This window comes from Echiichthys vipera (assembly GCF_963691815.1).
Source record: "Echiichthys vipera genome assembly, chromosome: 11".
NCBI classification, from domain to species: Eukaryota; Metazoa; Chordata; class Actinopteri; order Perciformes; family Trachinidae; genus Echiichthys; species Echiichthys vipera.
Window position 1 is genome coordinate 15,900,303 of NC_139836.1, and position 22,318 is coordinate 15,922,620.

Genomic DNA, 22,318 nt, shown 5'->3' on the forward strand with positions numbered 1-22,318 from the left:
TCGACTCTGATGTTGTCAGTATTATTTTACGGGAAATTATATTTATGAAATATTTCAGTGTTAAATATGTTTTTGAGAACATAATATATTTGAGCTTCACGTCACTCGCCACAATGTTATTATTTTATCCAACAGTTAATTATTTAATTAACTGCGTCTCATACACAGAAATTCTTGCTAATCTAATACACAAAAAAGAACAGAAAATCCACATACAATGCTTTGGGAATGCACTGCATACTCAATTTTAGTAGTTCTAAAATACTCATAATAGTATTAATAGTAGTTTAGTGTGCGTTTTTCGAACAAAGCAAGTGTTCAATTTGTACATTTCCAATGAACTCATAATTATTTCCTAGTGTAGCCTACAAAAACGATAAGTTGCCAAAATTAATTTTGGGATTTTTCTTCCCACAGCCAACCATACAACTCAACACATGTAAAAAAAAATCATTTTAAATAATTGATCATGAATTAATATTTGTTTGAATGTAAATAAAGCAGATATTTCAAGGGAATTTATATTTTGCCTGTAATTATAATCAAACTATATAGTGTCGTTATTCCTTGGAAATTAGGGAAAATAAAGTGTTAATTCACATCATCATCAACAACACAAAAATATGAATAAAACTAATCCCAATTGTATTTATGCAGTATGGCTCATTTGGAGTGTCATTTCTTAGCTAAAGGCAGGACTAACCTGGAGCTGCGGGAGAAGTTCATCCTCCCGGAGGGAACCACTCAGGTGATGGCGAGCTTCCGCTACCGAGGCCGGAGATCTCGGCCGTCGTCCAGAGGAGCTTCTCCCAACAGATCCACGTCCAGCCAGAGCTGTGCGGTCCCATCAGTCCCAGCAGTGACCAGTACACCCAAGGTGAGAGGCTCCACTCTGCTGTGAGAGCAGGTTCTCCAGTTGTCCGTCACACTGTTGATTGATCACTCCCCACTATGATTTCCCTCTCATTTATCTGCCTTCATTTGCTTATTTTACATTAATTGATCACTTTCTTGTTTTTTTTTGTGCTCCTTCCATCTAGTGTTTTTTGGTAGTTTTTGATTTGTGAATCCATGTCTGTGTTTTTTGATTTGCCATTGTTCCCCAGACTCCACAACACATACCCCGCAATTATGATAAGCCCTGGCTTACAAACAGCAAACCCTCCACTCCTCTTAAATCATCAGACTCCTTTGGGAGCCAAGGTTCATCCTCAGAGGTATAGTTATATAGTATAGTCAAATACAGCACATGATGTGGGGCGCTTTAGATTTATGACCCAACGGAAATCTAATGCAGAATTATTCAAAAAGAAACAAAGTCTACATAAATAATTATTACCTGTAAGCCCAGATAAAACTCCTAGACTGTAAATGTGTATTTGTTAGTGGTATATATTTACGTTCATGCTGATTTACAATTTTATTTTCCAATGAACAACAAAACAGTGACAGATCTGTAAGATGTTGGTTTTATGTGTTAGAGATTTCAGTTGGGTCTATAAACTTTAACTTCTTTGACTACTAATGGGCTGAATAAATGCTTCTTGTCTGACTCATATAAATGTAACTATCATATGAACAAATGTTTATGTCATCTATGCATGTGTTAATGTTTAATGACTTCCTAACTACAGGTTTAACATATATTCAAATACTAACGGCTTCCAAAAGAGATTTCCATGGTGTTGCAAAAATAAGGATTTTTCTTTTTGTCAAATTTCAAACTAAAACATTTTAATTTTAATTTTCTTGTACAACTTGTTATGTTATTCAGGTGAAAATTAGTGTTTTTTTTATATTAAAAAAAAATAAATTAATTACAAATAAAGGTAATTAAGGTTCTTTCTTTTGCAGAGTACACCAGTTCAAGGCAGCAAATTACGTCTCCCTGGGTATTTGTCAGGCAAAGGTTTTCAGTGTGGTGAGGAGGGAACCTTGATCAGCACTGCTGTACTGAAAGCTCGAACACAGACAATTGGTGGTGAGTAGAGGGAAACATCAGTGACTCTTTCATTTCATAGATCATTATATTTTGAATTAAATGGAGTTTTGTCTTGTTTGAGGAGGACTTGCAGCTCTTTAGAAGTGTGTGAATGAAAACTTTATAGCCACAGATGAAGAACTAACCTTTTTGATATGTTTGAATGTTCACGTAACCTTTTCAGGGGTGTTAAGATCCAGACACACCACACCTACATGGAAGAACTAGTGTCTTACCTGTGTTTGGGCCAAAAAGTTGCTCTTGAACAAACTAAAGACTTCAGCTGGCAGCCAACTTGCACATACGTTCTGTTCCTGCATGAGAAAAGAAATAAATCTTCATACCAGCAGGCGGCGGTAGATAGTCGGCCTAGTTTGTTGACCCTGTGGCCTTGAGGAGTGATCTCTGGTCTGTAGGAAATGATGGGTGAAGCATCTGAGATGTCACCCACAGGTCACTGAAAGTGTTGCAGAAATTGCTTTAAATAAATGTCTTACTTTAGCTAAAAGGTAACACATTAATCTCAGGCAGGTTGTATTTGTTGAAGGGCTAGCTCATTAGCCATCAGCTGAAATTACAGACAGCAGTCACAGGAAATTGTTAGAAATTAAGTATGATAATCATCTAAAAAGGGCAGTTGCCACTAGCAATAGAATGTTCAACTGAAACCAACTGTCCGTGGAAAACCTCTACTGTTTAGGCTCATTCTTAGAAGTTCATTAATCATCGTCATGCTATCTATCTATTCTAGAGTCAAGAAAGAATTCCAGCCGACCTGGAAGTAAAGCTGGAAGCAGAGGGAGCAGTCGCAGAGGAAGTGACGCCTCTGACTTTGACATCTCAGACATCCAGTCTGTGTGCTCAGATGCGTCTGAAACAGTCGGCGACTCGACCCGAGCGACACCGCGCTCCGCGTCCCGTCAACACGGAGGAAAACCCTCCAAGATCCCCACTCCTCAGAGAAGAACCACTCCCACGAGCAAACTGGCCAAGGGATCCAAGCGATAATCAGTGGCCTTGATAACAAACAACCCAGGAGCTAGTTGCACCCTAAACACGTGACGGACACTGGAGTTCTCTAACTTAAAGACTGCAAAATGTGTTGAGTGTTATTTAAATTGTTGCGAAGATGTAAAATATTCCGTTGAGAGGCAATATGGTTTAATATTATGTGTGAATGGAATGTTAATGGCCTTGTGCATTTGTTTTTAATGTATTTTATTTTTTGTGAAAAAAGTCATATTGTTTTTATCGTATTTTATTTTATGATGCAAAACCTGTAGAGGTTTGACGAACACTAGAAAACCTGGGAATGACTACGTTGTACGGTTAGCTTACATTTCTAAACACACTAATGAAGGGCAACACGCGGGATAGCGCTCTGAGTTACTGAATGTACTGTAATTTATGTTTGCTAATGTTTGGAGTCGATGGTGCATTATGGCACCATTTCAGGCACTGCATTTATCTATTTAAGTGCTATGATATACTGCCAACATGCATTTAAAGGGCAATGCAATATACTACAATAAACCCCAGTAAGCACTGCAGAAACCTTTGAAAAACACTATTTAAGGCAAGTAGCAGAAACCTCGTAATCATGAAGCTTTTAAGTCCTGTTTGTTTGTGAGCAGCTACAATCCCTGTTTTGTTTGACCACTTCACAGCAGTGTGTGCATTGACCTCGAAGAGGTGCCACTCCATGTAGACATTCTCTTGTGCATCCATGTCAATGTATGGTTAATTTCGGTAGAGCTGAAATTGTCACTGTAACATTACTTTGTAATAAACCTGCTTGCAGAAAGCCACCAGAGTTGGTGTGGACCATAGAATCCTCTCTGCTTTGATGGTTTTGGATCAGTTTATTAGCAATGCTCATTCATACACACATTCAAGGTTCCAAAAGAATGAATCCTACTGACTTTGGTGATCCCCTGACGTTTCCTCTAGCACCACCATGCAGTTAACATTTTGGCAGTTGTAGTGAAAGAGCTCAACAACTTCAGAATGGAAATTGCTACAGATATTCATGATCCCTTGAGGATGAATCCTAATCGTGTTCCCCTGATTTCTCCTCTACCACCATTTTCAGATCATACCTTAAAAATCCTGTGAAATATAAGTAAATATATGCAGTGAATATAGTAAACATAACAAAGATCAGCCTGTTAGCATGCTGGCATTATCATTTAGCTCTAGTACAGCCTCATAGAGCTGCTAGTGGGAGTGTATCTATGTTCCCTGTTCAATATCTTCTTGATATTACACATAAGGGAGACCTTTCAGCAATGCTCTTTGCCTAGGTCAAATTGTAAATGTATGTTTCCCTTGGTCAGTATGTTAAACTCGCCCATCTCCCTTTGTTCTTTTTCCATTTGAATTTCAAAAACAGTCCAATAAGGACCTTGGGGACATAGGGAGGACCCCCTGCTGGCATGGCTGTAAACTCTGGTGTTATTTTCTCCTCACCCCTGTCTCTCACTCCGTCTCTGCCTCCCACGGGTCTTTCTTTCATGCTGCTGAACTAAAGTTATTAATGGGCCGACATGTTGCTTCATGCATGTATAAGAAAGTAGAAAGCAATTGCTCGGTAATTGGACAATTAAATCATTATCACTTAGTATTCATATATTGAAGCAGTTCTGTACTGTATATGTGTATTATTCAATAAGTCTCTTTCCACAATCTCCCTATAGTCTGGTTATTAGACGCGGTGTGGAGGTTTAGATCGAAGGTGTGGTTTTCTCTGGGTGGAATGTTTGCAGAGCATCATCTTGTGTTTAGCTGTGACATACTACATCTTTCTCCCAGTGAGACTTTGTGGATGGTAAAACGCAGTATTGAATGAACATACAGTAAAAACGTGTGACTGTTTTTTAAAGCAATTATAGGCTAAGTTTCTACAACAGTCCTCACAAAAAGTTTTTTTTCTAACTGTACCAGTGAATGTTAAGGGACCTACAGAAACTCTGCCTAGTGAAACACACAAAACATTTTTCTTTTTAGAGAGAGAAAGAGAGAGTTGCAGTGAAGGAAACTTTGCTATTCTTTAACATTACTGGGTCTTTTTTCTTTCAGTACCCCTATAAAGTCCCTGGTATTTTCATCTACATTTCCTTAATGTGATGATGACTCGGTTTCCAGGACATGTGGTGACTGTAGGTGTAACTGGCCTATGAGAAGAGACAGAGCCCCTGGGGACGAAAGGTGGAGTGGAGCTGAGGGGTCAGGCTCCTCTGAGACCCAGAGCTTCTAGTTTGAATGGTTCTCCTGTTCAGCTCAAACACTGGGCCGGGGATGGCACTTTAGAGTGGGATATATCTTCACACCAGGAACTGGAAGAGACCCATCTCCCATTCAGCTTTTCTTTTTCATGAATATGTGAGTAACAGTAACAGTGGTTTCTGTCGTTTTTCCTTTTTTTTCCCACTATATTTTGATCTAAATATGGGTTGTATATGATGTCAGGCTCTAAATCATAAGTTTGATGAGCTGTGTGTTATCTAGTTATTAGAGTCATTGTTTTTTTCTATTTAGTTAAAGGTTTGCATGAACAAATCAATTCAGTGGATATAACTTTTGATATTTCTTTTGTAGGAGGATAATTTTATCAGAAACGAACAAAAAACAAGTCAAAGAAATGAAAATACTTTATATTTAAAGACTTAAAATAACAATTTGACTTGTTCTGTTCTGTTCTGTTTTTAAAACTATAAATCTTTTTACATTCATGCATAGAATGAATTCGTTTTTGAACAAAGTGTCTATTTCAACACCTACTGTGCACTGAACTATACGTTAATCTGATTGATTGAATTACTGATTAACTGAATTGCTGTACTGCAGGCACTTATAGAGCTTACTTCAACACATTGAAAATGCCAGTCTACGAAGACATGTTCGTGTTTGCAGCACTCTTTGCCTTCCTCGGACTGACCCAATGTCAACAGTTGCCAAGTAAGTCTTATTTCATTCTTTTCATACTTATTGGATAGCTACAGCAAATTCCTAAGTGGATCGATATAACACTAACACTGGATCATCCCTCTCACAACACACTGGTTCTATATAGTTGCTAGAAAATAGTTGTTAAACATATGTCTAATTTCTGTGAGGCATTTTTCTGTTCAATAAAAACATCTAAAACATCATTAACAATAATCACATACGCATATCAAATATGCTATGACTATAGTTTTCCAGGTTGAACGATGTATGGTACTTTGACCAGCAGATGTCAGTGTTTGTCAGTTGATACTCCATTTTTAGCCTTCACAGCAGTCGACCCACTATCGTATTTCCTGCTCCTAGTCCCTATGAGGGCACAAAGAGGTCGTCCTGGGGTTAAACTGTGAACATGAACCTTTGAAACGCGAGTCTCTAATTAGTTTTACTGTTAAATAAATGAATCAGTTAACACAATGTTTTTTTCTACCTGTGGTGTCCTACGCTACCCACAGATAAAACCGTCATAAATACATAGTTTGAGCAGTACTGAGCAATAATAATCCCAGTAGTAATAGTGAATGTAAACTGTTGTCAAGTCGACTTTAATATGTTTTGCTAGACTGTAACACATGGCAGTGAAATGTATGTGCAATGAGACAAGCCTCAGCAGATTTTAGACACAGACAGCAGGTGATTTCAATATCAAAGCTTGTTAACATGCAACAGTAGGTATCAGGTTTTTCATTATTGTAGGGCAGTAATTTGATTCTTTCACCATCTTTTACCCCCATGTTTAACCTCACAGTTAACACCACATCCACGCTGATTTAAAAACTGCATTAAATCTGCAGCACCAAGCATCCAGTAGCCAAATCCACCCATGAGATTCATGACATTCATGTTAATGAAGTTCATAATGATCTCACTGTATTTGTGAAGAGATGGTATTATTTATGCAATTAAAAATATCTGTGATATCAGCGCAGATGTAAGATTTAGAAGTAGTCCGGCACCCTTTGATGTTGAATCCTCATGACGTCAGACTAAGCTCAGTGTTTGTGCTGTGAGGTTTTGATCTGCTGGAGGAGTTCCGTGTGCCTGAGTTGAGAGGAGTGAGGAGAGTGGATGGCTCCCAACCTGAGGCGATGGCCTACCGTGTCAACCCCTCTATCCATCTACGGAGGACCATGAGGTACGGTACTAGACTGCCTGAGCCCAGTTCATTTCAGTGAAGCTGTAAAAATAATTAAAGAGTAACTTGACACAGAACAGAAGTGTTCTCCAGGGTGTGTCAAAACACCGTCAGATTGTGAGTGTGGTTACAGGTGATTTGTTACTTTTTAACAGGAAGGACAGACCCAGTTTGTTACGTACTAGCCAACTGCCAGCTGACAGAGGGCCGCAATTACAAGTCTGTCTGCTACTGCAGAACCCTGAACAGTACCATGGATTTATCAATACAGTTAGGCTACTGATATTTCAGAGCCATAGATTCTAACTTATGCAAACCTCAGTCTGATGAAGGAGCATTGAGTCAAACATATTCAACAAAACAACCCCTTTATTCTTGTACTCTCTCTACTACTACTACTCCAGGTCTTCTGCATCTGCACTCATTGCAGCTGGGGAATGACTGTCACAGCACTTTAGCGGCACTTCCCACCTATATATAAAGTATAGTTGTGACATCACAACACAGGTCGTTTTAGCGGCACAGTTTCAGAAGACAGGCTGTGTGCATTTCTCTGTGGACCAAGCATTTTTATACTTTCACCGTATTTATATAGCACCTCAACCTGCTTTATAATAAAAAAAATACATGGAATCTCACTTTATATGGGACCTTTAAGTTACTCTTTAAAGCTATATTTTGACACATGAGCATTGTATTGTGAGCATGATTACATGAGAGTTAATTTTGGGCTCAAAGACCCACTGTGTCTCACAGAGCTGCGAGCATGGCTGTAAACTATGTGTAGTGTTTTTCTCTGAACTCTCATACCCTGACAATGAATGAAGCATTGCCCACAGATCCTGAATTGTTGCCCATCCTTTAGTTTGGTGAACATGTGCTTTGGTCATGTGAAAGAAACAAAGAATGGCTGTCTGCTAAACAGTGCATCATCAAACAAAATCACAATAAGTTACAAAGAAATGTGTCATATGCTAAAGTGGAAATTAAAATCCAAGAAGCTCTGTTTCAACTTACTCATGTCCTTTTTAAAATAAAATCCTTATGCTCCTACAAAAGCCCTTAATTGTTGTTGTGAGGAAGTTGCCTCCCTCTGATGTTACCCAATTCCCTAAACCTCACTCTCTTGCCACAGTGATGTGTATCCAGATGGACTTCCCTCTGACTACTCCGTCATCGCAACATTTAAGGTGACCAAAGACACGGCCAAGAAATCCTGGGACCTGTGGCAGGTCAGCAACCCCAAGGGACGAGAACAAGTTGGCCTGCGTTTCCAGGGGGCTACACAGTCGTTAGACTTCTTCTACACCAGCCCCCATGGGAGCAAGATGCTGAGGACCTTCCATGGTGTGGAAAAGTTGTTTGATGGAGAGTGGCACAAGTTGGCGCTGAGTGTCAAGGGCAGCAAGGTGAAGTTGCTGATAGACTGTGAAGAGGTCAGTGTGGAGTCCATTGATGAGCTAAGGCCAGTCATCCACCAAGGGTACACCTCCATCGTCAAGCGGGCTGCATCAGATCGCTCTGTGTCTGTATGTTCACAGCTTGGATTTTATATATCTAAACTGATATATCAACTTCCTTCGATTTGGTCTACACCATTTATTTCTTGTTTTATCTCCTGTCTCTTTCCAGGTGGACCTCCAGCAGATGGAGGTATCATGTGACCCAGAGCAGGCCTATTCAGAGGGCTGCTGCGAGCTCTCCAGTGTGGTGAGTCAGCTCCCATACAACACAGTTTAACTTTCTCTGTTGGGGATGTGTTTGTGTTTTTAATACCATTGTATCACCTTTCTATCCATGGCAGTGTGGAGGGTACGCAGAGATCGGCCTAACAGCTGGAAGAGCTTCTTGCAAATGTATGCACGGACAACCCGGCATTCAGGGACCTCCAGGGCCAAAGGTGAAAATTGACTGAACATATTGATAAGACAAGTTGAATCTGTGTTGACATATATTTTTTATCCTTCTGCAGGGTCACATAGGTCTTCCAGGAAAACTTGGAGACCAAGGAAGACAAGGAAACTGGGTGAATACATTTACAATGTCTATGAAGCGTAGTACACACCTACACTGGTATTTTTGAAAGCATAGCTTTTTCTGTGCGTTTTGGCCTTTTGTTCACACGAAAACATTGTTTTAACCCCCCGGAAAATCTATTGGAAAACTCCGGCCAGGATGAAGATTTTCAGAAACCCTGTTTTTAGTGTTGCTGTGCGGACAGGGAAAACAGAGCTTTTAACTAATCTCAGAGGGTGCATTGTTATCTCCTTTTTGAGGTTTCACAAATGAGGTAACATTTGGTGCCATGGCGGACATAGCCAAATAGTCCTGGTTCTAACTGCTAACAGGACTTTTTACATGTTTACACATAAATGTACAGTTACTCTTCCACTATATAGAGGAACAGAGGCAATGAATTTGTACAGAGTGATCAATGCGCCATTACACTCTTTTTCAGGCTTCTGATTGGCCAACATCTTCTTCGCATGACTGGCCAGCATGGCTTTAGGGTTAAAGTTATATTGCAGCCTGTTGGTTGGGCCTGCTCTTGACAGTGCTTCAATGTGTTTTTGCATTTTAATTTGGAAAGTGACAGTGCTTGTGTGGACCTGTTTTTTTTTAGAACGAAGGAGGCAAAAACTTAGTTTACCAAAACACCTGTGTAGGTCTGGCCTCAGTGCTGCAAATATCGACACCTTGTGCTACACTGGATGAATGGTGTTTACTTTCTCCTTCATCTTGCTGTACAATAAAGAGTTAAACTGAGATGTGGGTGAGTGGCATTGTAAAACTTTTACTTGTGAGACAGCAGCGAAGCTGTGGAAAATGGCAATAGAAGTGCAACTGAGACTGAAACAGGATGGAAACAGATCTGGAAGCAGAAGCGCTTAGCGATAGTAAACAGAGAGGCTCCTTTCATAGTTTGAAAACTTGTGTCCGCTTTGCAAAAGATTTAGGAGGAAGCCAAGATAAATGCGAGCCAATACAGATGTGACAATAAATTTGTTTTCATTGTTCTGAAATAGCCATTTGCATCTTAAAACACAGGCCCGGTCTGTTAAGAATATAGTATTTAACTCAAACTGGCAAAAGATCACACGATTTGTAATGGTTTTGCATTTCTATTGGGAAGACACTGAGCCAAATGTAATGAATCCCACACACAGGAAAACCTTGCAGTTGAGCAATAACCATAACCTCCAAGTGTCTGGTAATAAGAGGAATTAGAGTGCTTAACTTTTGTGTGAAAATGTGTCTCTTAAATGTTTGTTTTTACGGATAAGGCTGCTTAATTCACCACAGGAAGACTAAATTGTGAAAGAGGAGAGGTTTGAGAAAATGATAATGAACACAGGAGTTACACATGCATCAATGAATGAACAAACACACTCACATTTGTATCCTCCAGGGAGCCGCCAAGATAATTATTTCCACTTCAAATTTATGACTTGTTAATCTATTTCTTGCTCAGCAGTCTGTGTTATGTGGGAGAAGATGAACGTCTTTTTAAAAAACAGTCCAAAGAACATGTGTTTAAACAAGGACTATTTTTTATATGTATGTGATCTTTTAGCATTTAACATGCCCTTTACTCTCAAGGAAATCCCCCATGCTGCCTGAGCAAACACATGTATTCCTGCAGACCCACGTACATTCAGAGCATATTTCCAGAGCTGTACATGCTACATGTCCTGAGCTGCAGCTGTAGCTCAACTGGGAGTAAACATCTGTCTTGTGTAACTCGTTAGAGTTTTGACCTCCTGCCAGCTTGTGAATCACAGAGCCCCAACATGTTTATCTCCTCCCCTGCTGGCATCCGAGGAGGGCATTTCCTGGCACAGATATATGAACTGTCCATCTCAGGTGGTGGGTGGTCCTTTGCTCATCGGAGCTATACCGCCTTAGAAACTCAAAAATGTCGTAAAGTTCACGGTCGTGCCTCCCGACGAACTGTCGGCCATCTCTGAGGTTAATCGTCGCCTAGCTGACTCTGCTTAAAGTAAGGTGAGGTGGTCAAATAAACTGACAACACAAAGTCTGTTTAATCTGTTTGGTGACTCAGTGAAATACAGCCAACTGGAAAACATACTTTTCCTTCTACTACTGAGGAAGTCAGCATCTGTGCAAACAATACTGGTCCATTTTGTTGTATTCACGACTAATGTTACCTAAATCCTGCTGAATATGCTTGTGTATATTTAAGCAATAGCTCACGACAAGCCATGGCTGTGATCTAATCACAACATATCAAGACCTGAAGTCTGACAATATGAAGTCAAGAGTCAATCCAATTTAAATGGATTTGTGTTCACAATAAAAAAGACCCTCCTGGGCTGCCTGCATGCACTTCCCGAGGCAGCTGCTATGAAACGTAGCCTACAGAAGCTAGCATTCATCAACGTCACACAATAACAGCAACAACAGACTGATTGAGGCAGTGGTTGACTAGCAACTCCAGGGTGCTGTTCATCTATTTGTACACAGAACCCTCCGCTCGCGAGCTGGCAAAACCCTGCTCAATCAAGCAGACCTGGTGAAGCTAGCATTACTTTTTCTTTTGTCGTTCATCTGCCTATACTGCCCACACTGCAGTGACACAGCCAATCAGATTACTTGATTTCAGCTATGCATTTTCTAATTTCCACAAATGTGAGTGTGCCTTAAACCTATAACGTAGTTTTGAAACTTAATTATGGATATTTTGTCATATGATTGTTACAGCTTACATTAAAGAAATCGTTTTTGGGAATACACTTGTTTTCTTGGAGAGAGTTAGATGAGACGATCAGTACCACTCTCATATCTGTGCTGGATACAGCCAGGAGATGGTTACATTGTAGCTTAGAATAAAGATTGGAAGGAGAGTGGAACAGCTAACAGCTGATTTTACAGATAATATGTTTTAATTAGTGAGCTTTAGAGTTGCTGGTCACAGATTTTTTTAACCGTTTCTCCTTGCTTCCAGTCTTTAAGCTAAGCTAACTAACTCTAAGCTGTAGCTTCATATTTAAAGGATTTTTTTTTTTTTTTTTTTTGGGGGGGGGGGGGGGGGGGGGGCTAAGCATTAGATGAAACCATTTATACCAGCCTCATAACGGTCTTTTAAATATAAAGCTACTGCCAGCAGCTGGTTAGCTTAGCTTAGCAGAAAAAATTGGAAACGGGGCTAGCCTGGCTCAGTTCAAAGACATAGAAGAAGTCCAACTCTTTCACCAATTTGAATGTTACACTTTTTGTACAGCCTAAACTAACATGTTAACCATAGTGAGCTTTAGAGCTACACCTAGGCAAATCTTCCAACCTTGGACAGAACCAGGCTAGCTGTTTCCCCCTACTTCCAGTCTTTATGTTAAGCTAAGGTAATCCTTTCCTTTCCCGAGCTTCATATTTGCGATACAAGCATAAGAGTGCTTCTCTCAACTGTTTGCTCAATGTTTTCCTTGCCACATCTGCAGAAAGATCAACAGCTAATTCGAGTATTTAACTAAGGAGAAAATTCTGTCATGTCTCAACAGGTTATCCTTCTGATGCATCCAAAGTTTAATCTACCAGAAGTCATTAGTGACTTTCTCTCTGGAAACAGACGCTCGTGTTTAAATTTTTATTTCTTGATTGATCACAAAAAATCTGTAGACTTCCTTGTGACTGAGCTAAACTTGTCTTGAAGGGGATCCGGGGAAACACAGGAGACTACGGCAACATTGGCGAGACAGGCCCAAAGGTGAGATCTGCCTTTATTTGCTCTTATCAGGGTTACACTTTAAAGGGCTCATTCTCAAAAAAAACCAACACATTAATGACACACATCTCCTCAGGGTGAAGAAGGAATCAAAGGCGAGAAAGGAATGAGAGGACTCTGGGGCCAAGAGGTAATTTATCACACTCAGATTTATCCTTCTCTTTAACCTGATGTGTTACAGATCTGTTTTATTGACATGTTGTGTTAACAGGGAGACAGAGGAACTGAGGGTCTGAAAGGATTACGAGGGGCAGCAGGCTTCAAGGTAAACACCTTTGCTAGGTTCAGGCTTAAAATGGGCTTATTTAATTATGCATGCCAGCTTATGAAGTTACCCTTCATTGGATTTGTATGCAGCTTGCTGTTAAAGCTGTACAACTAATAGATAACCTCTCATTTCTACATTGTGCTAATTACAGGGAGTTCGTGGACCACCTGGAGACATCGGAGAGACTGGGAAATCAGGAGAAGTTGTGAGTTAAGCCTTTAGACACAGTGGTAAGCCCTTTTCTAATGTAATCATTGTATTACTCACATGTTGGCCTCATTGAAGGGTGCTAAAGGCGAAAAAGGACATGAAGGGATTCCCGGATTTCAAGGAGTTAAGGTATTCATACGTCCTTCCTTTCCCTGTCTTCTTTTTAATTTACATATTGTGATTTAATTCAATCATGCTTGTATTTTTAAGGGAGGAAAAGGGACCACTGGTGTAGCAGGGCGTGCTGGGCCCATAGGAAAGCAGGTGGGTTGTTGTGTGGGATTCCCTTTTCCATAATCCATATTGAGACGTTCTTAATTATTTGACCACTACCTTCAAAATCCCCTCATGTGAGCGGGGAGAGCCAGAGACTGATTTTGAATGTGGTTAAACACTGGAATAGAGCTATGTTTTTGGCTTATGTGCCGTCTCCATAAACAACATTAGTGCATGTGGGCTTGATTCTGGCTGAGATCTAAAGGCCTGAACTGTATCAACATAATCTGGTGAGTCACTGAGAGAAGAGCTTCGACCGCAACGATAACCTTCTCTATTGTATATGAAGGAAGTATGTTGCTTACTGAATATAATGTATAACTTATGTTGCTTCAAATGATGATTTGACAGGGTATTGTGGGAGATCCTGGAGAGAGGGGCACTCCTGGAGAGAAGGGGAAGCCTGTATGTATCACACAGTAATCACAATAACATGAAATTATGTGTCCCAGTACGCAAAAATCTTAATTGTTGAAAAATTGTTATTTTGATATATGTGTCTTTTATGTCTGACCTTGTGAAAACTAGGGGGTCCATGGACCTGTGGGCAGGGCTGGTACCATCGGACCAAAGGTGATTTACTGCTGAGTGCTTGCTTACACTCCCAAAATCATGTGTCTGTTTTATAATTTTCATATCTTTTCCCTAGGGCATTATTGGAGATCCAGGGTTGCCAGGCAGAGATGGTGATCCAGGAATAGAGGTATTATATCCTGCTGATGATGCGATAATGAAGTAATGACGCAATACACTTGTATGTGTTTTTTTTTAAGTATTATCTTTTCCTCACAGGCTTATCAAGGACCACAGGGTCTCAGTGGAAAACTCGGAAGAATTGGAGCAAAGGTAAATCTCTAATCTTGTTTGTTTTTGTGAATATATGCAGGCTATAATTGAGTTGTTTTTGGCAGATTCATTTGTTGTGGTTTGCGTCTTTTACAGGGAGAGAAAGGCACCCTCGGGCCAGCAGGAGAAATGGGTCCCCAAGGCCGAACTGTAAGTTATTTTTTCAGAAGACATAATACATTTTGTACTTAAAGTGGTTTGCCATCTTAAAGGAAAACGACAAAGAATAAAGCAGTCCCTTAGGTTGGTTTAATAAATGTTTTATTCTCGAGGGCCCAAGAGGTTACAAGGGTTCTGCGGGGAAGCCAGGAAGACCTGGATTTATCGGCCCACCAGGACCTACTGTAAGTGCTCCAGATGAATTTTCTGAACTCTTCCAAACACTAGTTCATTTTCCTCTGGCCATTAAACCATGTCATCTCTTCACAGGGACACGTGGGTGTGCCTGGAAAACCAGGGTCCAAGGTAACTGCAAAATCACCATTTAATGCCACAATTAGCTTCAGAAGAAATATTAACTGGTTCATGGGCTGAATGCAATCGTATGATTCGCAGACTATTAACAGCTGTGTAGTGTCCTTACCGCTCTGACCGAGACCCTGGAATTTCACTATGTTCATTTGATAGATGCTCTTATTTACCAGCTAATGAAACATTCACAGAGCAGAACACCTGTGAAATTCTGATGCAACAGAGCGATTTGCAAGCTTCAAAATGCTGTTTATTTTTTCATTTGCCTTGTGCAGGGTGCCACAGGAATCCAGGGAATCCAAGGAGTTGAAGGTGGACAGGTACCTTAAAGTATTTAATTCTCTCTGTTAATCATTACAGCTGCTTTGCGTTTTTTCTTTGCTTTGTGGTAACCCCTAACATTTACATAAATGTTTCTTTTTTTTAAAGGGGGAAAAAGGAGTTAAGGGCCCAAAAGGAAAGGTGAGCTGTGACCCTGTTGTTGGAGCCTTATTGAAAAATATAATAATGTTTCCAATAGCTATGAGCACTCCTAAATTATAACTTGGCTGTGATGACTGGGGTCACTAAATACTGTTTCCTAATCATATTATGTTCCTACTAGACTGTCACTGTATTATGCTACATTCATCACATTCTCTGTTAGCAAACTGAAAAGTCTGAAAAATCCAATATCATTCCATACATATTTGGAGCATCTGTAGATGTGATGAGGGCAATAACACCCACACTTGCACCAATATGAATATTGCACATTTCTGTGGTGAGATTTGTTTTACATAAAAAAAATACGGTTAGTTTATGCATTTGTGTATTTTTCATTTTTATTCTATGTAGATTGAATTACTTCCATTTTGCATGTCTACTAATATTTACTTTTACCACTGAGGTTTGCTGAACTGTCTGTGTTTAGTTTAGTTTACTCCTGATATGGCACAATAAGCATTTCAAACTATCTCTGCTTTCAATAAACTTAGTGTCCATGCTGAACTCATTTCTCATTGTATTATGATGCATGCATCTAGGTCGGAGACAGAGGTGAGCAGGGTCCTCAGGGGGGACGAGGGAAGCGCGGCCCGGCTGGCCCACCTGGACGTTCAGGTCCAGTCGGAGTCAAGGGAATTCGAGGTGAAGGAGGACCAGATGGCTTTCAGGGGCCCCCGGGTCCACCAGTGAGTAAAAATACAAGCCTCTGAATTTTTTGCTTTTTTGGCTGACACCACAAACATCACAGAGCTACAGTATAATAGTGCTGCTCTTCAGTCTCTATTCAAAATTTGCACTTCATCTATTTGATTATGGCACAGAAAAAGCAAAGTAATCATTTGCACCAGCAGTCACACTGACTTGGCACACACAGTGTTTGGTAACAGCTTCGGTGTCAAGAACACATTTAAAGAGTTTCACTTAGCCTGTAGTATTATGAGACTCACAGCAAGGGTTTCATTTAGTGTGGCAATAAATCCATAATGAGCCTAAGGAAATATTTTTGGCTTCATTTCTTCATTGCATTTCCTCTGAAAGGCAGCCATTGCTTCAGCATGCCCCATCCTGTAATATTCCTTATATTACTGTGTCCCACAGTTGGGTCCCTTCCAGTAATGGATGTGGTAATGATTTGTTACGCAGGGCCCGACCTTGCCGGCTCAACACGTGATCGAGGTCTGTAAGAGGGTGGTCCTGGAGCAGATGTCTACCTTTGCCAACTCAGTGAAGAGGACGTGTGCCGCAGTTTGTCCTCTGTATGGGGACGTGCCAATGGGTGCCCCCGGTCCCCCCGGACAGAAAGGACCCCCAGGACCTCCCGTGAGTTTTACAGTTTGGTTGTTCATTGTTCAAGATCAATCAGCCTGCATAGACACAAGTCATGGCAAGTCAAGTGTCACGTCACCTCCTGTAGATCTTTAGCTGAGACAAACTGCCAGAGCGCAGTACATTCTCCATACATTGTTCACTTTGTGTCTTTGAGTAAAATGCAAACACATTGTGAGGTTCTGGACTGGACAAAGAGAGCTGAAGTATTTGGCAGAAAAGCTTGGAATGAAAACATTACAATTTTCCACGTCTCCATGAGGACAAATAAGGAGTCACAGACTAGACACTTGGTCTGTGTCGAGCAGTTTTTGGAGAGTATCAAGGCTGTCGTTGGATTAGAAAGCCTTTTCCACATTATTATACAGTCAGTGTAGAACCCATTCATGTTCCACAACTTCTTTAATCACAACGACCCCCGGGCTGATAAATGCTCTTGAAGCCATGACTAATATTAGATTATGGTCAGTAAGCCTCATGTTGTGGTGTGTAATGCCAAACCGAAGACAGCGATGCACCAGTACTGTACAGGGTTTTTCCAAACAAAGTATTATATAATCAGACAAAAATAAATCTTTTCAGCTTTTGAGATGGTCAGAGGTGAACGGAAACTTAATTCACGATGTGAAAAAAGCACCTGAGAAGAAAAAAAAAGCACTGCGAGGTTTATACTGAAGACACACAAAAGATTAACGATGTATTTTCCTATTGATGATGTTGTCAGGGTGACTCTGGTAATGATGGCGTTGATGGAGAAGTGGGCCTGCCGGGATTCTACGGAGAAGCCGGGGAACTGGGCCGAAAAGGAGAAACAGGTGTGAAAAAGCAACCTGACAGATAGTATTTATGAATATGATGAACACCAAAACTATAACTCACCAGCACTAGTTTAATGAAGAGCCAGTGGTGGAAAAAATATTCAGATCCTTTACTTTCACCTGCATTAATTGATTTGTTGGCTACTTACTGGCAGGACGACAACACATCAGTAACATATTATTACATGGTAAAGTTGCTCTGGTGTTAAGCAGGTATAGTACAGTGGGTTCATCAGTGCCTTTTCAAAAAAACAGCTTGTAACAACATGCTGAGAGCAGTGAGAGTGAGTTAAAAGGGGCTGAAATGCACGGTAGCATGGTAGAACTGCAGTTGGGTGATAATTCTATGTGTGTTTTTCATATATATATATACATATATATATATATATATATATATATATATATGTATATGTATATATCTCAAAGATGCCATGTTATTTTTTATTTTTATATATATTTTTATATAAATATATATATATATATACCTGGGTGTGTATATATATATAAATATTGACTGAAACAGCTTTAGTATCAAAACAATCAATACTCAAGTCAAGTCAGACCCCAGTCAAGGCCCTTTTAAAATGTCTTTCCACCTCTGGAAAGAACAGACTCGACCACCTTTCATCATGAAAATCACTGTACAAAACTGTCAAATCCAATATTGTAAAACTCATATAGGCTAACGGCTACATTCTCGGCTCTAATTTATGGTTAGAGGTCTGAGCATGATGTCACACTCGTGCCACATACCCGTGCCAAGCCAATGAAATTGAAGAATATTTACAAGGTGTTTTAAATATTTATTTAACAATGATCTCAGTAACACGGTCTTTAATCAACATGTATGCTGTGTTCTTGGGTGAAGCTTACTCCTGGGAGAATGGCATTTCAGCCTGTCTGCTGTCAAGACCAATGTGTGTGTGTGTGTGTGTGTGTGTGTGTCTGGCTTGCAGGTGACGGAGGAGAGAAAGGTGATAAAGGACCTAAGGGTTACGGCCTGCCTGGCTACTTTGGAGAACAAGGACCAAAGGGTAAATTAATCTTCCAATGCTTCATACTGTTTGATGACTTGGTTAAAATTAGGCATTAATAAATGTTCACATCTGGGCCTGTGCGTCATTTAACAAACTTCAGCGGCGTCTGTGTTTCAAATCCCAGGAAAGGGGAAAGGAGAATGGTTACTGTAAGAGGAGTGTGTTGTTTGCCAAAAAAGAAGCTATTTTTCTCTGTAAATGCTCTGCTACTTGGAATCTTTGAAATAGTCTTAGTCAGCTAACTGAGCAGACTGAGAGGCCTGGAGACTAAACAACATTTTTGGCCTCGCTTGCAGGTCAGCGTGGACGTCCTGGCAGAGCCTTCAACGGTCAGCCAGGGAAGGAAGGTGAGAGGGGACACACGGGCCGGCCTGGACTTAGGGGCCACGCAGGTCTCAGAGGACCTCCAGGCGTTTGTGTCACCTCTGGGTGTGCTCAGCTGAACTCCACCAGCGGGACACCTCCGCCAGCACCGCGGAGGTTGAGGAATCGCCCGTAGAGGGGAAATAGAGGTTATGTGGATGGTGAATTGAATATTGACCTTAAAGGAGGAAACATGGTAGATTGTTTTTGTTAATATGTGTCTTTTCAAATAAATTGAAATTTCCATGTAAATACGCATCCCAACTGAAAAGTGAACTGAACTTCTGGGAACAGTTTGATCTTCAAGGTTACCAGAGACAAAACCTCTGTGATTTGAAGGAGAGTGGTAACAAAATATATTTGTATAAAAAGGCCGTCTTCATTTGAAAGTTTTATTTAAACTGATTTCACAAGTCTGAATTGTCTTTAAACATCTGTTCTTTATAATAAAAATACTAAAATTATACAGATTTTTTTTTTACACCATTGCGTGAAAGCCTTATTTAGGTTCATGATCACATTCTGCATTCATACGCAAAAATCTTTTGAACTCTTGAACTCCTGTTGTGTAAATAAGTACATATTTAAATTACAAGATTAACCATATAACTTGCATGTTACACAGCACACATATCTTTATAAACTATACTTATTATTTTCCATTGGTTTAACTTTAGTGCTATGGCAGACAGCCGTACATCCTTCTTCTGATTTTAGAGTGGTGGTCACTGTATTGCAGTATCATGTGATGCATACCTGCCCAATAATACTATAATTATCACCACTGTAATGTCTGTAAAGTTCCGCAAAGACCCCCAAATTACTCTTTTTACTATCAGAATTGAATCCATCTAAATCCATTTTTTCATGAAATTCATATGGAGTGCTAGCTAGCTAGTCAGCTGGCTTGGTAAGAAAAAAAGTCTCTAATGTGCACGCTCTCAAAGAACGTGGAAGGCTGAAAAACTTTGTTTGGTAATGCATGAGCAACTTTTATCAAATGGTGTGCTATCTTGGAACCAAGCCGCAACCTCTCGGGTGCAAGGTCATTCCTATTTTATTTGCTTTTATAAACTCTATTTAGGGATGGGGGATATGGCAAAAATATAATATCGCGATTTATTTACAGCAAAGTCACAATCCCGATTTTAACACGTTTTTTACATTCATTTTTAATTATTTTGCAAGTGACTGAACAGTACAACCATTGCAAGTATTTCCCTATGTAATAATATAGCCACAAAAGAGAAAATATATAACACAGCATTTAGGCCAAAGAACCTTTCTGAACAAATTTAAAACAAGTTTGTGCAATTTTGCCAGCTTGTGCCAATGGTACCTAAAGCACCTGTTGCCTCTGCTGGCTGTGTTGTGGCTGTTTCACTCTCAGCAGACTGTTTAGGATGCTGTCTCTTTAGGTGGTTGAAAAGGTTTGTTGTGTTACCATCCGATGTGCGCACCTTGTGAAACTGTGTGTGTTTGTGTGTGGTAGGTTTGGGCAGAAAGGTGGCCTCTGTGAAGTTGAGACAACGGTTGTACAGGACATTTGTCTGTATTTTAGGCACATATTTTACAGCTTGTTCCACACATTCTATGAATGAGTGTGGACAGACAACAGCAATGTGACGGAATAGCCTGACGTTTGCGTGCTGTTAGTTTTGTTTTCATTTTTTCAGCCATCACATGAGAAATCTTTCGTTACTGCCTGTAGTTCACTATGATTGGTTAAATCTTTAGGGCGGTGCATGACGCGGACTAGCCAATAGTGCCATTTGGCTGAGGAAAAAAACCTGATGTATCTGTGCAGACGATAAAACAGCAGTGGATAGAATATGCCCTACAGACGATACTACGATCTCTCTGCAGATCGTCAGAATGTTCGAATCCTTCACAATCTAATATTGTAATATCGCCCAACCCTAACTCTATTTGTCCCAGATCCTCAAATTTTAAGATTGGGTTTGCAATGGTGTACTATAACAGAATCAGGGAATGCTCCTTTAAATGTACTAGAGCAAAGCATTTCCACGAGTGGAAGGTTTGTGAATCACGTACCTGTGATGATTTATGGTTACAATAAAAGTGCTTGCAAATATCAAACATATCAATGGACTGTGCCTGAGTTAGCTGTCAACAGAAAATTTACTGACCTTCCACCTTTGCTAACTCTTTTTTAAGACGTTGTTGTAGTGATGAGAACAAACAATGACACAAACAGCAGTGTTTCCTACATGCTGGCTCGGCCAATACTATTGTAGCGCTGTTGCTTGTTGGCCGGTGTCGACTTTCCAGCTGAAAAACCTGTTGGTCAAGTGGAATAGAGATTTTAAATTGCTAGAGGTGCCGCGTCTGTCTCTCTGTATTAGCCATGCATGGACCAACGCCCTGTCCGGGGCATTTCCCTGCTCTATGATGAATGCATGCTTGGAGAGAAATGACTTAATGAGTTGAGAAATATAATGATTGTTTTCCAATGGAGAAACACTTCTAAAGGGAGAAACTTACATGGAGCGCTGCATGCGGCTCTCCTCAGTATCTTTCCTGGCTCAAATTTGTTTCCTCTGAGAAGCCCATCGACTGTAGATCGTCATCCTCCACCCCCTCTGCGACTGCAGCATCATGTGTACCATGCTGCTCTGGATGCTACGGCTACCTCTGGGCAACCTCTGTCATGGAAACTATTACTAATCCCTGATTATCCTTTGATTTTTCTTTCTGGGCTTAACCACTTGCTTCAGACATGCTCACTATTTATCTCTGTGGCAAACCATACAAGTTATCAAGATAAATATGGCTTAATGCTTGTTAGCTGATTAAAACAACCCAGGATGGTTGAGCTTCAAAGCGATGGCACAGATTGAGAGGTTTTTAGAGAGAGAGGTTTTATGTGGTCCTCAGGCAGTTCTTTAAAGAGTTTCAGAGAAACTGCCAGACACTGTCAATGTTAGTTGATAGAAGCAATAAGCCAAATGTCCATCCATCCATCTTCAACCGCTTGTTCCTAGCTGACATCGGGCGTGAGGCCAGTCTATCACATTTCACATAAAGACAAACAGAGACAGACAACCATTCACACCTACGGGCAATTCAATTAACCTTACATGTGCATGTCTTTGGACTGTGGGTGGAAGCCGGAGAACCCGGAAAGAACCCATGCAGACACGGGGAGAACATGCAAACTCCACACAGAAGGGCCCCAGCCGGGATTCGAACCAGGAACCCGCTTGCTGTGAAGCGACCATGCTAACCAACATGCTGCCACAATAAGCCAAATGTGTTATTGTATTTTGTAGAAGTGACAATGAGCAGAGCACTCATGCTGTTAGGCACAACTGTAGATTTCCTTAGATACACTG

At 40.4% G+C, this 22,318-nt stretch overlaps 2 protein-coding genes across 15 annotated transcripts in view; both read left to right on the top strand.

Moving 5' to 3' along the window:
- dst (dystonin) overlaps positions 1 to 3,786 on the top strand; it is a 98,994-nt gene extending 95,208 nt beyond the window's left edge. For 13 of the 14 annotated variants that reach the window (XM_083922814.1, XM_083922822.1, XM_083922825.1 and 10 more), the window contains 4 exons: positions 687 to 877; positions 1,107 to 1,217; positions 1,855 to 1,981; positions 2,733 to 3,786. In XM_083922814.1, the coding sequence (XP_083778940.1) occupies positions 687 to 877; positions 1,107 to 1,217; positions 1,855 to 1,981; positions 2,733 to 2,989 (686 nt within the window). In that variant the 3' untranslated portion in view covers positions 2,990 to 3,786. The remainder of the gene's footprint in view (positions 1 to 686; positions 878 to 1,106; positions 1,218 to 1,854; positions 1,982 to 2,732) is intronic. The other variant, XM_083922824.1, reaches the window with a different exon arrangement.
- Positions 3,787 to 5,278: 1,492 nt separating this feature from the next.
- Positions 5,279 to 19,307, top strand: LOC310954204 (uncharacterized protein). Its single transcript, XM_083923565.1, has 27 exons — positions 5,279 to 5,362; positions 5,828 to 5,938; positions 6,998 to 7,121; positions 8,257 to 8,650; positions 8,754 to 8,831; positions 8,926 to 9,021; positions 9,094 to 9,147; positions 12,790 to 12,843; positions 12,938 to 12,991; positions 13,073 to 13,126; positions 13,281 to 13,334; positions 13,415 to 13,468; positions 13,550 to 13,603; positions 13,967 to 14,020; positions 14,144 to 14,188; positions 14,265 to 14,318; positions 14,408 to 14,461; positions 14,558 to 14,611; positions 14,734 to 14,805; positions 14,891 to 14,926; positions 15,208 to 15,252; positions 15,362 to 15,394; positions 15,958 to 16,104; positions 16,562 to 16,738; positions 17,469 to 17,559; positions 18,519 to 18,596; positions 18,896 to 19,307. The coding sequence occupies exons 2-27, from the start codon at positions 5,860 to 5,862 to the stop codon at positions 19,096 to 19,098; spliced, it is 2,292 nt and encodes a 763-aa protein (XP_083779691.1). The 5' UTR covers positions 5,279 to 5,362; positions 5,828 to 5,859; the 3' UTR covers positions 19,099 to 19,307.
- The last annotated feature ends 3,011 nt before the right edge of the window (positions 19,308 to 22,318 follow it).

What these genes read in the sequence shown, in the direction of transcription:
- LOC310954204 (XM_083923565.1), top strand. Translation starts at nt 5,860, where the DNA reads ATGCCAGTCTACGAAGACATGTTCGTGTTTGCAGCACTCTTTGCCTTC. An exon ending in CTGGGCCCATAGGAAAGCAG is followed by an intron (nt 13,604 to 13,966) that starts GTGGGTTGTTGT and finishes ATGATTTGACAG; the next exon opens with GGTATTGTGGGAGATCCTGG. An exon ending in TCGGAAGAATTGGAGCAAAG is followed by an intron (nt 14,462 to 14,557) that starts GTAAATCTCTAA and finishes CGTCTTTTACAG; the next exon opens with GGAGAGAAAGGCACCCTCGG.